The sequence below is a fragment of the Lepidothrix coronata genome, unplaced genomic scaffold (assembly GCF_001604755.1).
Source record: "Lepidothrix coronata isolate B3197 unplaced genomic scaffold, Lepidothrix_coronata-1.0 Scaffold9, whole genome shotgun sequence".
Lineage (NCBI taxonomy): Eukaryota > Metazoa > Chordata > Aves > Passeriformes > Pipridae > Lepidothrix > Lepidothrix coronata.
Genome location: NW_016690189.1, coordinates 10964207 through 10981435, shown reverse-complemented (window position 1 = coordinate 10981435; position 17229 = coordinate 10964207). Strand labels below are relative to the sequence as shown.

Sequence of the window (17229 nt, the reverse complement as noted above, 5' to 3'; positions counted from 1 at the left end):
ACAGTTTTCTCTGCACAGGCAGCACCTGGGAACAGAGGTGGTCAGAGCTCTGAGTAGGATTTGTAGACCCCCCCGCTCCTGGTGAACATGCCATGCAAGACAATGTTGTTACAGTTTTTCAGATAATGCAGTCCCAGTTGGCAAACTTGGAAGTTTATGAGGGATCATTGCAGGATGGGTAAAAGACTATAAGCCATGTATCATAATAATGCCAACATCCATCACACACTGCACAAAATCCAATTTAGCAGATAGCTAGTCCAGGAGAATCCTCAGAGACGAGGCTTCAGGAGCTCTCAGTGCCTAGAGAGTCTTGCTAACCATGTACAGAGCAGTCATCCCCACCTTGTGCCTCTTTGGCCTGTTCTCTTAACATTATTCTTGTTACCAGAAAGAACTTTCTACATGGCAGATTTTGCTTGCAAACATACTGTTTTTCCACACAGGTTTGAAAGCAGCTTAGACTGGCTTGGGCTGGTTTAGTTTCTTTTCTTCCTTGAGGCTGTTCTGACTTGGAACACAAATATCACAGTTTTAATTCTTAATCCTTTGTCCAGAACAGCAGCCTGAGCAAAGGGAGAATGCTCGAGGGGATGTGATGTAAAGCTGTGGCCATGCACATCCCTGTCATGCAACATGTCACTGGAGAGGGGACGGCTGAATTTTTGAAGATTAGTTGCACCTTACAAAGCTTGGGGCTTTCTGTCGTGGGAACACTGGGCTCAGTGGGGACAAAGGTGCTGCCTCAGCCGTGACTGCTTTCTCCCAAAAGTGTCTGCTGACTTGGACAGTAGTTCTCTCACATTTTTCACTCGATACTTCTGTCACACCAAGATGCAGCTCCAAGGAGTGTAGAGAAGAAACATCAATAGATGGGTTATGATACCTTTGGAGCACCAAGTTTAAGGCTGGACAGATAGTTAGAAAGAGCAGGGATTAATTCTGTGGTGGGGAAGCCTGCTTTCCTTTAAGTCCACTAGGAACAAGGATATGCATAGAGCTGAGTAGAAATTGTATATCTCTGTGTTCCTCATTGTGTATCCCACTTCCCCTGACACTGCTTAGTACTTGCTTTCAAGAAAATGTGGACAAACTGCCGGAAAAATACAAGAGATTCATTTTTCTTTGACTCCACTATCCTTGTACAGCAGTGATTGGGAATCTCACAAAGAGCTGGTGGTTTTACTTCCTAGTTTAGAACATACATTTGCACATAGAAAGCAGGAGCCAGGAACTCCTACCTCTCCAACACTCAAATATTGCTATTCTGCCTATTGACAATCTCTTGCCTCTACGCAAGTACCTCTAAACTGAGTGCCACTTGTGTCAGGAGACAGAAAATGTCACATTGTGGAGAAATGATGTCTCAGGTCACCATGTCATCCACCACAATACCTCATGCACGCAAGGCAGTGCTTTTTGCCTCCTCTGAATTGCCTCTCCTGATGCACATAGCCTAGTGTGCAGCTTGTGCTGGTCTCAGTTTCTCAGTTCCTGGCACCCACCCACGTTCCTGAAGCCTGGACTTTCTCCCCAATAACTGGCAGAGCTGGCAGAGCTGTTGAGTGCTAGCAGTTTCATCGCCATCTAGTGGCTTTTGGGCACAAAAGCGAAGAGGAGTCAGAACAGATGATTAAAGTGAGACCAGTGGGGGAGGGGGGGGAAAAAAAGGACTCCATAATGGAAGGGCTGTGCAGCCTATTTAGGCTTTTATCCCTTTTGTAATCTCACCCATTTCTTTATTTTCATAGGCATAATCTAGTTATTAATAAATTACTATTGCTAATATTGAATATTAACAAACATGTATGAATTTGGACATGCTTTTAGTTTGGGGGAAGCTGGTACTAAAAAAGGAACCTATACAGAATCCGACTAGATTGTGTCTATCAGTCTATCATGGATATAAAAAAAATTATAACATTTATAAATTGCATCTATAATGAAGATTTTAATATTTTCATTATTTGGTTTAAGATTGGGTTTTCAGAACAAAAAAAAAAAAGTACAGAAAAGAAAGGTCTTACAATACGTACATTTTTATTGTCTTAAATTACCTTTTTTTTTCTAAAATCAAAAGAAAGCAATCCACAGCAAATCAGAGCAAGAGACTACAAATCATGTTCTTCCTTCCATGTTTTGTTTTAAAATCTGAAAAATAAGGACATTTGGTAGCATATTGTGAAATGCAGAATCTGAGCATACTCTTGGCAGTCTCACATTAGTGGGACTGGGTAAAGCATTTGAAAATAACTTCAGTGCATTAATAGGTCTGCAATCCTACAGGCACTTGTACATTTGTATGATTCCATTTCAATCAACAAAACAGCAGCTTTGCAAAGAAGTTTTTACCTGTGGGTTTGCAGGAGCAGAGCATTACCAAGTATAAGAGGTTATTCACAGCCAGGCACACCTGGAACGTGGCAGCTGGTTTCTCTCAGCTGTGGGGCCAGGTTGTGTGTGTGTGCCTGTAGGCCCAGGCTTCTCTTACCTGCCAATCTACTGGGATTAGAGTTTATTTAAAGATCTCTGGCTGGCTCCTTAGGCAGGGATGGGACAGGAAATAGCAGCTAAATAGGTTTCAGCTAGTCCTTATAAGTAGTTCAGTGAACAGGGAATCCAGTCTATCAGATTTAGAACTAATCCACAATAAGAGTTTAGCAACCACAGCTGTCCTGATGAAGCCTCCAGATGTTGGCATGGATTGCCTTGTTGAAATTGTTTTCTCCCATCATGTTGTATATGATAAATGCATATATATGTATATGTATATAGAAACATAGAGAAAAATCACACCTCCTCACCACCACTGCTCCAGCAGTGAGTATTATTGTCACAAGTATGAATTACAGTTCAAGGTTATCTACAATGCATTCCAGAAAATAGTGAAGGAAAGGTACAAAGTATTTGAAACATTGCCATCCAGAAACACCTATAAGCCAGTTTCCTATTAATATATTTCATGGCCAGTTCCCAGAATTGTCACATCTCTTGCTCTGCTGCCACTAATAAGAAAAAAAAGCCATCAGTAGTTCATTTGCGATAATGAATCAAAAAGGTTACTTCAGGCATAGCTGCTGCAGCCACTGTCACAGGAGAAGAGAGAACTCTGACTTCATTCACTGAACTTGTTGTCTCACCAAAGAAGTCACTTCATGTATGGCACGCTGGTACTTTTCTGAGGCTGCTTTAAACTCAGCCAGGTGCTTCTCGTAGCTTCTCACAGCTGTCAGAAGCTCATTCCTCTCCACGGCTCCCAGGATGGCATGGAGGATCATTTCAATGCCAAGGCCAATAATGGTAATGCTAATTCCCCCAAGAACAGATGCCCCAATCTGTGCAAGGAGACCGATGAGCTTGCTCACAGTGAAAGTTAAAAGATTGGAGCCAAGAAGTTTGATAGCTACCATCCCAGCTGTTGAAGTTGCTTCTCCAAGAATAATGGAAAAAACTTTCTGGGCTATTGCAATTTTCTCCAATTCAGGCTCTTTGATGTCATATAGCTTCTGGTACAGCACTGGCTCGAGCTTTTCCTTCATGTCACTATCAATCTTCTGTACCTGATGCTGAATCTCACTCATCACTTGAATGATTATGTCACAGTTTTCCTTGACAGTACTGCTCTCTCTCATCTGAATGTGGGAAATGGTACAGCCCAGGTGTTCATTCAGCACTCCAACCAGCTCATTTGTTGCACGGAAATTTGTGGACATGCACTCAAGCAATTTCTGATGCAAATGGATCAATTCTTTCTTTCTCTTGGGATTGTCTGGGTAAAGAAGGTCGCTCAATGCCATTCTTCAGAAAAAGGCTACTTCAAGAGAGAAAAGAAATCTTTTACTCTGTTCAACACCCATAACTGTAGCAGTGAAATGTGGTTTGTCTCTGCCTCACTGGTTCTTTTTATGCCCAGCAGGTCAAATCCCAAGGCATATCTTACAAATCTTTATTCTTGGTTTGGATCTTTAGACAAATAATTGGAAAAGGACCTTTTAAGACACTGGGTATACTCAGAGCAGCAAAAATAGCTAACAAATATGTAATTAGCATAAATTGTAAATAGAACATGGTTCACTGAAAACTGAAGATTGAAACTGAAATTGGAACCTTGGAAACTGAAGATGATAGAAGCTGAACTAGTTCACTAAAAAATGGAACAATCTCATCTAATCAGCAAAATCTAAAATAAGCTGGGGAAATTAAAGTCTTGATTTAGGCACACTTCTGTATCAGCCTATTTTTTCAGTTCAGAGGCATCTGATTTTTCAGCAACTGTGATGACTGGTGGAGTGGACGTGGTCTGTATCACCATAAGGGTGTTTTATGCCGGTGTAGCTTTTTTCGTCTAACATTCAAGAGAAAATGTTACTATATAAGCACTCTTTGCTTCTACTAATAAACCTACCCTTGGGAATTCATACAGAATAGTAAAATTATCTATAATAAACCTATCCTAACCTATGTCACCTTACACACATTTCCCACTGTATTTCATTCCCTGATATTTAGCCTCTTCCCTCATTGTTTATTCACCTCCCTAATGTTGTAATTGATTTCCCATTGTTTTTTCACTCTGAATATCAAACCGCTGCAGACAGCCCTGTGACATTCAGCACACTGTGTAAGCACCATGAGGTGCACCTACACCAGGTTGTCTCTGATGGCAGACTGCCTTGGAGCAGCTTGCCTTGCTTGCACAGCCTCACTCCCTCCATTCCCAGGGTGTCCCATGCAGAGCCAATGTCTGCAGATGCTCACCAAGCTCCTAGGACATGACTGAGCAGAATCTGGCCCTCCCTTATCACTGTACAGACCAGAGCACAAAATTTAACTCCCCTTTTGTCTAATCTTTATGGTCACCATTCTTCTCTGAGCTGTTGCTGGTTTGCCAACAAAAGGGCATATTTAATATATATTTCCTCATAACCTGTGTGTCAATACACAGAGTCCAAAGAGACTGAGTTCCCAGTGATCATGGAGTTACTCCTCATCACTAAGATTCCATAAACAACACAGTGCCGCTTCCCTTTGACTCCATCACCAGCTGCAAAGTGAAAATGCTTTAGCATGGTTTTGACTTAAATGCAAAAATCTTAGCAACAGGGGCAAACTATGAATGAGTAGGATGACTCATTTCTTTGTCGGTACTTTTTATGTTCTTAGCCCTTTATTGCAAATCTGGGCCACTTTTGTGGCAAGTGTTTTGCATTTTTCCAAGATAAACCTCTTCTTGCTATTGGTGCCTGCATATCACAGTTAGAACTACAAATAGTTATGTGTAGGGGACTACCTAGATTTTTCTTCTTAAAAAGATGCCTTTGTGCCATATTGGTCCTTTGTAATTCTTGCACTATCTGTTAACTGCAAATCATCTGACACTGACCCAGCTGTATTTTACTAAACACACCCTCCCCCACAAGGTCACAATTGAAAACCAGAATGATTTCAACAGTCCCTTGCCAACTTTTAATCTCAGTATTGAAATATAAGCCAGTCCGAAGAGATTTTTTTTCCACAATATTTTGCACAGTACTGCGCATTTCTGTCAGCCACTTACCTTGTAGCTCTGTCAAGAGATTAAACTCTTTAACACATCTTTTTCTTCAAGCTGTAGGGAGCAAAGTACATATACTGTAAAGGTTTGTGATTTTCAGGAAACATAAAGCCATGTCAATGCAAGCTATGATTTCATATCACTCCTGCCTCAGGGATATCACTGACTTACTCTCTGACTCAGTGTGATATTAGAACCTTTCTACTCCAGTAGTGTTTTATTGTAAGGTAATTTGCTTTACTTATTTGTAGAAACTGAGAAGATAAAATGTTTCAGAAGGAATAGCACTTCAACAAACATTTTACATTCTAGACAGGTGTGGAGGAGACTTTTAGCTTCTATTATTTACGCATGATTATTTCAGGTTCTTATAGCTGCTCTAGATTTTATGTCTCTTAATGCTAAGATTACTTCTTAGTCTTCACTTTTGCTAGTTTTTACAGTTTCTTTATAGAGTTAGGCAGGCCACACATATTTCTGACAATTTCTCTGGCTCCAGAGAGATTTTCTGCAGAAACTTTTCTAATTAAACATTAGAGTGCCTACCTGATTTTGTCTGAATGCTCCTGGTGAAATGTGTATGGGACAGTAACTTCAGCCTCTTTCCCCTGTGTTCGTCTGGTGTTTTCCAGCAGCATGTGATGAGTTAGGGATCCGGAGGCTGGGCTTCAGCTCCATCCTGTTGCCTGCCTGCTTGTCATTAATTCTATTGTGTGATGTTTACCCAGATTCATCTATTTTTCTTCCTCCTTTCCCCTTCCTTCCAATTTTAACAGAATTCAGTTTACTTAAAGCTAGTTCCCAATTGTTAGATCCTCCAGAGACCTTCTGTTCCTGGAGGGAATAGGTACAGCACAAATCCCTCCTAACAGAGGTACCCTCACAAGTACCTACAGAAATGGCTGAAAGGGGATGGTGTTACTTTCTGTTCTCAAAACACAAAAGGTGCAGGACAGCACTTTTTGTTCAAATAGGTACAGGATTAAGTTTTTCACTGGGATTTATAAATTTCTATTGTTTAGAAATATAAACATTCATGTTTGCAACTATGTCTTGAAATAATGAGTTTTTACAATGACTGGTTTTTTATATCTGTGAATTATGGAAGAAAAGTTGAACAGTCCCACAAAATCAGAAAAATAGATACCACAGACAGTGAAAGCAGGCTTTGTCTGTCCCAGCAAGACAAGGCTGTACTTCTGTCTTCAACCGAACAAAACATCTTTCATGTTCTGATCCTTAGAAAGGTGGACCTGCAGCCCACAGGAGTCTGGTCAGGAATACTGCTTCCCCTCTAGAGAATAGTTGAGTTCTCAGATGAAAGCATAAGATCAAGCCTGTAATGAATACTCTGTGATGCTAACTTGATTTCATCTGAAAGCTGAGCTGCTGTATTCAACCCAGATGAATACAGAGTGCCAAACTCTCTTGTCAGAGCTGTAGGCATGAGAAGATGAGCTGAGAGAGAACATTAAATGATTTAACCACTACAATTCTGGAATCGTCAATTAATTGTGACTCCTATTTTTTTAACTGAGAATGTCATGTAGTCCTGAATATCTTCTGATATTGGACTGAATTGAATTGAATTGATCTGGCTGGCAACTGCCTCTGTGTCCGATTCTACAGGCTGGAAACTGATTTCATGTCTTCTGTGTTTGCAATGGATGCAAATTCTTCTCTTCCAGAGCCTCTATCACTTGGAACATGACAGAAAATAATTTGAAAAATATGCAAGCAGTTTTGTTTCTGCTTTACTTCGAGTCTTTAGGGAAAGTTATTAGCTATTGTTTCAGGCCTATTAAGTTTGAGCGAAAGACTTTATTTGGAGACTGTCACCCTTTTTTACTGCAATTTGCCAGGTCTCTGATGCCATGAGAATGGAAGAAGTGGCGCAGAGACCCACATCCACCTCTGAACAGCAGTGGAGGCTAAAATCAATTTTGCTATTTCACAAAATATCAGACTACTTTGCCATGGGAAAGAAATGTAGGAAAGGGCAGAGGGTTGAACTGAGCTCTGAGAAAAAAGTCTTTGAAAGTATACAGTGGGATGGGAAGTTGCAACTGCTAAAACACATCTATCTGCACATCTAACCACAGCAATATCTGTGCCAGCTGCAACCAGTCTGGCTTTAAAGAAGTCTGGCACAAGCAAAAACAACAGCATGCTATCCCAGGACTGTATCTGCAGTTGGCCTTGGGAGAATTTTTAGGTGCAAGCAGAAGGGCATAACTTCTTAGCAGTCTAAATGGCATCAAGATGGGACCCTAAGCAAGGAGAATGTTTTGTGCTTCCACCTATCAAGGGATGCTTGCATCATCTAGTCGCTGTATGAACTGACTGATAAGAGTCACTTTGTTTGTAGCCTGACAAAATATTCAATTACTCAGTCTTCAATTGCTTTGTCTCTTGAATGTAATGTCATGCATTTGATTTTGCTGTGTTTATTCCCCCCTCCCAAGAATATGAGTTCAATTCTGTGTACACCCACCAGTACATACAAACTGAAGGATTATAGTTCTAAGGATGATGTAAAGTAGATTGTTGTCTAGGACTCACACAAATTTACCAATAAACACCAAAACACAAGCATAATTCATCTACAGCACTTCTCTTACTTTAAAGATTGCATGCTGAAGGTCAAAGTCATAATTCCTGCAGCCAGAAGAGTAATGACACTTGCAGCTGTTTACATCACATTTTGCTGGCCTGCTTGGTAAGACTCCTGAAAAGGCTGTCAAAGAGCTTTTTCTGTGTTTTCTTCTAACTAATATCTTGGAGAAGGATGCGTCAGGTGGGTTGGTAATTTGTACAATTGGTTTCAGAAATGTAGTCAAAAATATATCCACTTTTATTTCCCTGTAACTCCACTGTATTAACATCTTCTGTATTACTTCTGTTTGCTTTTCAGAGTCAGATCCTACTCCAGAAATGTTAACCCATCTTGGCTTTAAGAGTAATAAAAAAAGGCTGTTCAGGGTCTGCCAGAATATGCATGGCAATGTACATCTATGTCACTTCAACCAACACAATATTCTCACTCTTCAATGTGTAAGTTCGCACCAACTTCCCCATCATGTCAGTGAAAGAACACTTCAGCATTAAAGAAAAGCTGCAGCTCTTGGTCAATGCTTTGAAAGAGATGCAAGTCACCATGGAAAGAGATGACAAAGATGTACAGGAAAGCATCGGCCGCACTTTGTGGCTAAGATTCCTGGTCCCATCACCTCCCTGCAGGACAAGACTGCTGCAGTAAAGGAACTTTCTAAGATTTACAAGGGGGCACTAGAAAACATCACCAGTGCACCTATTGCAGTGATGTTGAAATATGACAATATCCCTGAAGCAGTAGAGTCTGCTATTCAAGTTACTGAGTTCACCTGTCTTATCCCTTCAAGTATCAGAACTTGTCATGGCTCTATAGAACTTCTCTGCCAATATTGTGAAAATGCTGCAACAAAATGAGAACACCAAATACCACAGAAGGCAGCTCCTCCTCGAGCTGAACATCGCAACACCTCAGACTTGGCTCTCTACCCTCCTCTTCACTTTGTGTTTTCCTTCAGCCTATCCCTCAAGAGCACAGATCCATAAAAAAAAGCCTGAAAACAGCAGCTGACTACTCAGAGGAAGCTTTCAGGGTGCTGAAGCCACCTTGTGAAGGATTCCAAGCCTTTGTTAAAATGGTTGAGGCCTGCATCCCAGTGATTGCCCTTTAATCTGGTAAAACCTGATGACATCCAAATTCCTTAAGTGTCCACATTTCTAATGCTAACATTTCTCTTGTACCTAAATTCTGTATTCCTTGCTGCAAGATTTCCAAGGAAATGGGAGCACCAAGCTTATATGGAGCTGCTTCAAGAGTCAAGCAATTCATACAGGTGTTTTTGGCAGTTCTTACTTTTGACTAACCAGCTGACCAGCAGCTTGTGCAGTCCTGTTCTATTCAGATCTGTTTTGGATAACAGCAATAAGTTGTTGCTTACTGTTTCAGACAGGGAAGTGAATACTGAACTCCAGCTTCCTGCCAAGACCATCAGTGCCTAAAAGCTCGGGTTATTTGTGTCAGTGAGTTTCAGCTCAATTGATGACTCCACTGCAAAGTTAAACCACCACGACTGGTCTTCTTAGATCAGTAAGATAACCCCACCGACCACAGCCTCAGCCCAGGGCTAGCGTCAGTAGGGTTGAAGGACCAGGGGTGAAGAAGGAGGCATGCTGGAAAGGGGAATTGCAGGCAAAAAATGTTCCTTATCATTTCCACGCTGTTATTTTTTGAAGATAGGAGAACTCCATAGCTCTAAGCCTTGAGTGTTTAAGGCTCCAGAAGTGCCAAATGAATGCATAAAAGTGAGAGGAGTCTATAGCTAAATCAGAAGTTCCATTTTCAATTTATGGTGTTGATTCAACCTCCAGCATTAGACATTACTCAGAACAGCACAGTAGAAAAGCAGGTAAACAAATCTCAGTCATATTCAACACCCGTGAAGACAGCAGTAAGGCTCCACAGACTATCCTTCATTTCAGCATGAAATGACCAGCATGCATTTATTGGCCACTAGAGAACACAGGACCTGTCTGATTTTTTCAAAAGGAATTTTAAAGTCAAACAAGACAAAGACAAGTCCTGTGATTCTCTGCTGGTAAGTTCATGTCTCAGCACAGCTTCATGCTTCTGTCCCCTGTGTGTGAGATGCAGGCAGTCAGCCTGAGATGAGAGCTGTGGTATTGGTGCATGGCATCATGCAGCTGGGAAAAACTGCTGTGCCACAGATTTTACTGTCTCCTGGGACCCTGCACTCAAAGGAGATATGCAAGGCTGCACAGTTACCCACTTGACTTTACCACTGTGGTGCCTTTCACAACCCATAGACAGACACTTTCTCACTAAAAATAAAGGTACTAAATAAAGGATCCAAAGTCCCTGTGTGTCTTTCCTGAATGCCTAAGGGAAAAGCTACCTACAGTGAAGGGTATCCCAGACTTAGTCTTCAGAAGGGCCATAGATAACCTTCCTCCTACCTGAATGGGTCCAGGGAATGTCTGTTTTAATGAACCAGACTGAATGTTCCAGTCTTAGCTGGAGAGTTGCAGCTGAAAGCAAAGGGAAGTTTGAAACTTCTGTAGCAACAGGAACTCCAGAGACTGAATGTCTGTGAACTCTTCTTGGCTGCTATTCATGGGATGCAGCCAGAGAACCAAAGACTGTGGGCCAAGCACATAGAAACTGCAACCACGCCAGGAAGAATGGCAGAGGCAAGGGCAGCAGAACCACTGTTCTTACATCTTGAAGCTGAAAAAAAATCAAGACAGAAGTATTTAGGACTCTTTTCACTTCCTAAAGCTTGCTGCATTTGCTAACACAACCTTTGCCCAGAAAAGCCATTTTCTCAACTATATCTACTACTTTGGCTTGGTTCCAGGAACAAACTCTTATTCCTGAATGATTGTTTCAAGTTCAAAGATTGCACTGGCACATTACTCTCCAAAGAGACAAAAGCAAGAGTCCAGTATTGGTAGTGGACTTACAGAAAGATGGAGATGTGGAACAAGCGCAATGAGGTCTTCCAGCACAGAGTTATCCCTATAGCCAGGAAACTCAGTGTGTTCCTTGCCAAAGGATACCTTTTCTCCCTTCTGTCTCAGGAGAGAGATCACAGCTAAAGCACCAATAGTTTGTTTACACTAACCTCAGCTTGACAGAGATAAGTAGTAGCTTCACAAAGTGGTAGTGGACTAGAGTAGTCCTGATGCTGGAAGTGTAGCAGCCTTGCAAACCACCAGCATAAATATCTGGGTTCAAACTGCCAGCAAATCTCGCCTGCCTTTGCAATAAGAACACTGGGGACCCAAATGCGTGAGTCCTACAACATCCTTGCAAAGGCACCTGGGACAAATGGAGGCTGCAAAGAACCCTGAGACCTGATGTGTATCAGGTGGCTTCATCTTTAGTGACCTGTGGAGTTCTCCCAGGTTTCACAGCAAATGGGTAAAATCTGGGTCATGTGGCTCTTGTAGGTGAATATAGCGGGCAAGCTACAGATTTGCCCTTGAGTGTGACCCTGTGTAGGTGCAGCTGGTGAGGGCTGCTTGGGGTAGTGGAGACCAGACTGTCCTGTGCCCCCACCGTGTATGAGAGGCTGTATACAATACCTTCCACCAGCTGGCAGTGGTACTTGCTATAGTTCCCCACAGAATGAAGATGCAGCCGGTTACCATCCTGTGTCTGAATGAAGTTTTTGACAAGAAATATCTCGTAAGGGGGAATGAGGACTTCCTTCTCAGATGTGTAGTAAGAAAAGCCTTGCATAGCTGCTCCCAGGCAAGTAGTCACTGTAAACAAAGTTTCATTCCCAAACTTCTGGGCTTCACTCCTGAGGCGGGAGGTGGAAGTGAAACGGCCAAATCGCACCCTGCTGCCTACCGTGGCCTCGATATATAAGTCTTTTACACCCCTGTGCACCTGGTAGCACTTACGTTTCCCCATGCTTTCCTTGCTGCTCTGCCATTCCTTCATTATCTGGATAGCAGTTGTTAGGTAAAAGTGAAAATATTTGAAACTGAAGTTGTGTCTGTAGTGCTCTGGAGAGATTCCTGCTGTAGACGTAGCCCAGTTCAGCTGAGAGTGCAGGGAAGAGTTCATGGTGTAAGCCATGAGGACTATGGCATGGCTGTCATGCATCTCCCTCAGGAGACCTACAGGGCTCTTTAACAAAGCCTCCTGAGCCTTCTTCCAGAGGCTCAAGTAGTCCTTGTTAGCAGCTATTTCCTTTTGAAAATAGTCTCCTTGCTCCAGTTCTTCCATCATCTCCTCTCTGCACCCCAGATACTGGTCATCAAAAGAATTCAGAGCCATATCCATCAGGATGTGGGACATAGCCTGCAACATAAAACCAAATTAAGATTAGCATCAGAAGTATGAACTTCTCGTGTATCTCTATAAATGCTAGCCAAGTTTTTATCTACCTTTTTCTCTCTGTTTTGTCATTATTAGCAGAGCAAGCAAGGCAGGTAGGCAACTTAGGCAAAGACCTTTCTGAGCAACCTCAGGCCTATACATCAGCTCAGTCAGATGCCAGTCAGGATACCAGAGTTCTTATTTGATGTGGATCAGTCACATTAAAAACTTCAGGAGAGTTGGCTCTTCAGAGGGTGATGGTATAAAGCCTGTAGGACAGACCCATGGTCCATTTATAGCAATATTCTGCCCAGGATTATTAAGTGGTTTTGAAGAGGGAAAGAATAAGCAAATCAATGTGCTAGGGCAGTGTAACCTGAACACTCAGAGGTGAATTTCTTCTTCCTGTCCTTCCAAATCTCTTGGACATGTTTTGGCTCCATGGAATAAGGTAAAGGACAATATAGTAGCACTGTGACAAAAAGTTTTGTTCATCCAGTTTGTCTCAGTGAGACCAGCTGGACTTGTCATGTAAATAAATATTAACCATGAGTAAGGATTCACACAACTGGGTCCTATAACAGGAAAATAACCTCTAATATATTCTGCCTATGAAACAACCAGCTAATTATGTGTATGTAGCATTTCTAATTAATAAAAACCTTGTGTAACAAGATCTAAGAAATTGTGTGAGTTATGGTATTGTTCCTTTTGCTTTTTGATCACCTAGTAGTCTAGTCAAGTGCTGTAGTCAGTTGATAGTTGAATTCTACAAGTAGCTAGATATTCACTTTAATCCCAAATATTCATCCTAGACATGTAACCAAACTGACACCTTTCTTAGCCTCTGAAGTTATACTGGCCCATAAACTATGCAGGGATTCAATTTGTTTCTCATTGAATATCATAATTGTTTTGAGGGAAAGCTAAAAGGCCATCAAAATACACAGAACAATATTTTTACCATCCCATCCAACAACACGCTGTTTTTGTCAGAGCCTCAGCTGAGACAGGTGGGAAAAGGAGAGGAGACAATGAGGTCTACTCATAAACATACTGCAGGAAACCATCTGGCTCTAAACAAGAGGAAATTTCCAACCAAGCGGTTAAAAGAATTAGGACAGGTAAGAAATGGAACAGAAGAACTGAAAGCAGAAAAGGTAAAAATTAACTAAAAGCTCCTTAAAGAAACTGTTTCAAATGGGAAAAAATTTAGAAACTTATTTCAGTGAGGTAAGCAGTTTCACCATTTCAAATAAAGAATGTTTACCCTTTTTACCAATATTTGTGAGGAGATCAGCAACAGGAGACTGCCCAGAAGCACTGGCTTCCTAGAGTCCACCCAAGGCACTGGAAAGAACATTTTGTTCAAGAAGAGGTCATTTACATCTGTTTCTTTCCCTTTTTTCCTGAACTGGAAAATTCTGCGGTTTGTAATTTGCACTCAGGTTTTGGTGACAGTTCTTCAACCAAAGATCATTCACCAGATTCTTACAGCAATTCAGAAGTCATTAATCATCCAAGCAGACAATTTACTGATAGAAATGTGCCCACAATTCATAAGGAAAGGTCTGGTTGCACCAACTCCAGCTGATGTGAGTGTCCGTCACCTTAATAGCTCTTTTAATTCCAAGGTATCCAGTGTTCTTGTTCTTGCAAAAAGGAAGAAAATCATGGCTTGGAGAAGTCTAAGGCAGTTGTTCCCTGAGGAGTGATGTGTCAGGATGAGTACTCCCTGGTCAAGAGCTTAAAAAGCCCTTTTAAAGAAGTTGGCTCTCATAAAGCCAACACAGAAATGCAGGGTAGGTTGGGATCCCATCTGGAAGCAGAGATAACCTAACTGTCCTTCTCTTCCTTATCACCCCCTGGTTTCTAATCATGCGTTGCCAATCCTACCCTTACACCACTGCAGAGCTGCACCTTGTTGGACTGTTTACATTGGGTACATGCAAAATGAGTGTGCAAATGCAGATTCTGTACTGAGTCAAACCCCTCTCTAGCAGCTGATTTCCAGACCCCTTCCAAATAACAGCAGAGAGTTATTCCCTTTCAAAGCCCCATGGCCTCTGATAACTACTCTTTGTGGAAAAACAGGCAAGAGCTGTCAGGGCCTTGGTTCTGATCACAGAGAACTGAAAATCATTTTCCATGGCCTGCTGGTGATAGGCTGGGTGAGAGGTGCACCTCCAGTCATAGTGTGATTTCCTGAGATGAGATGTTTGTGCAGATGCTTAGATTCTGTGGACAGAGAGCATTTGCCAAATATTGCTGAAATAGGGTGAGAGGTGACATAAAGGTCTCACACTGGGCTGCTTCCAAAGCAGCTGATGCTGCTGACAGTATCTGTCACCACTGGGGACATAAAATGATGGCATGAAGAATGATACAAAGTGATAGATGAAGACTACCTACTTCTCCTTTTTGGAATTTCTCGGTTATTTTGGGCTGTATTTCCGAAAGTGATTGTTTGACGGCTAAAAGTGAGTTCACAGAGGGGTTTGTGAATTAACTGAGGCATCTCCTCTTCTGTTTATGTAGAGATAAAACAGAGCTAAACTGAGATGTGTTCCCGTGGGAGCTTGGCAACCATGATAAAAAGCCCCGCTTAGATGTCAATGCAGCTGCATATAATCCAGTTCCAGATTATGTCCCAGGTTTTCCCTTCTGATCTCTTAGTTTATTAGTGTGAAGGGAATCAGAAAGAAAGGCCACTGAATTTGCATTTTCAAACGCTTCAGAAGAAACGGTGTACTATTAAATACTATAAATACAATGGCCATAAGATGGCAGCAGAAGATTTGGAGCAAAACTTAGACTTGGAGCTGCATTAACCAAGCAAAAATCGAATTCCTCCATTTCAGCAGTAAATTTGTAATGTGATCTGTGCACTCGGATCCCCAAAGGTCATGACTTCAGCCCACGTAGGGATCTGGTGACACAGAGTAGATGACATAATGGAGGCCTCCCAGTACAACTTGCTTGAAAAAAATATTTACTGAAAGGGAGAGAAAAACTATAAAACTAACAGAATGATCTGAACATAGACAGGAAACTTTTTGTGCTAACAAAACCATACAACAATAACAAAATCCTTATTTTATTATTACACCAGACATCAGAATTTCACTAATCTCTCTAGTATTTTTCCAAGCAAAAATTTCGCTTCTTCCAATAAGCACTCCGTTCATTTTTACTAGATGGTGTTCGGAGAAGAGTTTTGCTGTGAGCAGTGAAGCCCCATCAGTTTATGCCAGTAGAGGACCCAGTCACAGGTCACAGGTGTTTGACCAAGACATGCAGAGATATTTATTAAATGTCTTCTCCTTGGCCAAGATCAGCATAACTGGTACAAGTCATAGCAGCTTGCCAAACAAGATGCTCACACTCCTTCTGGCAGCCATCTCTGTGGACTTATCCTGTGTCTTTACTTCAGGCCTAGGTCTTTCAGGAAAGCACTGAACTGGGTAGATGGTGAATCAGGAAAAGCCTGGCCCTCCTTTCCCTCAGCATCACAGAGTGCTGGAACTACAACTTGAATTTCGATATAGTCACTTCTGATTCACAGTGGGACATGGGAGGGGAGGAGGAAGACTCAAGCACCGGATTCCTGCTCCTCAGGGTTCACAAAAGCAGGCTGTACCTTCCAGGCACCTCTTTAACCACAGGTAAAGGTTGTACAGAGGAACAGAGAGAAGCAGCACACCGACCTGCTTTACATAAGCAGTGTTTATTGCAATCTGCAGCTGAGGATGGTTTCACCAGCTTACATGTAACCAGAGACTTGATCTCTGTCAGTCTCCTGAGGATCAGCAGTTCTTGTCCTTGGAGGTGTGATCTGCCATCTACCTCACAGGGAAGGAAAGCTGACAGAGCATATTAAGGAAACTGTGCAGAAAGTGCTAAGGTATAATATTAATACCAGAGAACAGAATGAAGTAGTGCAGAGGGAAGACAATATGTATATAAATACACGCATACATTACATATATATATTTAGATACAAGTTGTCTTGAATAAATGAAATGCTGACCAACTTCAATTCATTCTCGAATTAATTTTCTTTTTGTTTATTTCATAACCTTTCTTTTTTTTAGCTGCTTAGACACTTCTAGTTTCAAGCATAAATGCTATAGCATTAGAGACAAACAGGTTGTTTTTTTGTTCTGCTTGGGTATGTTCAGTTTCACCAGAAACTGGTTAAAAAAACCCACAAACAACAAGAGATTTCCAAGTTGCTTTTTACAGACAGTCACCGAATTCAGTGTACAAATGGAAGAGCTCATCTAAAAGGAGGAAACACTCCTTAAACACTCCTTTTGGGATTTCTTTGTTGTTGCAATATGGGCAAATTTTGTGACAGAATAACCAGAAGAATGTACCAGAACCTGATTTCTGTCTATGCATTAGTATTTGCGCACTTCTGTCTTTACAAAGTGATCCTACTGTGATGCATACTTAGTGTGATTATATTATGTGAAAATACTGAACTTTCCAGTAATTCTAACAGGAGGCAGCTGTTCTTCCTTCCTCCCAGTAAGCATCCCAGGATCAGATCCATCACATTTACGCACATTGTGTAACAACATCATAATTGTGGCATTCTTCTATAATCCCCCCGCATTTTTCAGAAAAGTACAAGAGGTCTAGTTTTGTTTCTAAGGCATGCAATAGTTTTCTTGAGACCAATCACCATTTTTTTCACCTATTGTGTCCTGGGGATTCAGATGGAAGGAGGTAAGACAGAGTCTTCTGGTGAAGCTCAAAATACCACAGG

General features: G+C 41.6%; 2 protein-coding genes across 5 annotated transcripts; both read right to left on the bottom strand.

Moving 5' to 3' along the window:
• Positions 1 to 2796: 2796 nt before the first annotated feature.
• On the bottom strand, positions 2797 to 10733 carry SMCO3 (single-pass membrane protein with coiled-coil domains 3). 4 transcript variants are annotated; one of them, XM_017804446.1, is made up of 3 exons: positions 10580 to 10733; positions 5558 to 5608; positions 2797 to 3814 (listed from the first exon to the last, which is right to left on the bottom strand). In XM_017804446.1, the coding sequence occupies exon 3, from the start codon at positions 3795 to 3797 to the stop codon at positions 3120 to 3122; it is 678 nt and encodes a 225-aa protein (XP_017659935.1). In that variant the 5' UTR covers positions 3798 to 3814; positions 5558 to 5608; positions 10580 to 10733; the 3' UTR covers positions 2797 to 3119. The 4 variants fall into 4 exon arrangements, with proteins under 4 accessions (XP_017659935.1, XP_017659936.1, XP_017659933.1 ...); XM_017804447.1 differs by having other exon boundaries at positions 2797 to 3811; XM_017804444.1 differs by lacking the exon at positions 10580 to 10733 and adding an exon at positions 6101 to 10567.
• Positions 10734 to 11593: 860 nt separating this feature from the next.
• Positions 11594 to 14271, bottom strand: ART4 (ADP-ribosyltransferase 4 (Dombrock blood group)). The gene is given in 3 exon segments (XM_017804443.1): positions 11594 to 11674; positions 11676 to 12437; positions 13735 to 14271. Coding segments are annotated over 3 exon segments (927 nt in total). The 5' UTR covers positions 13819 to 14271.
• Positions 14272 to 17229: the final 2958 nt, after the last annotated feature.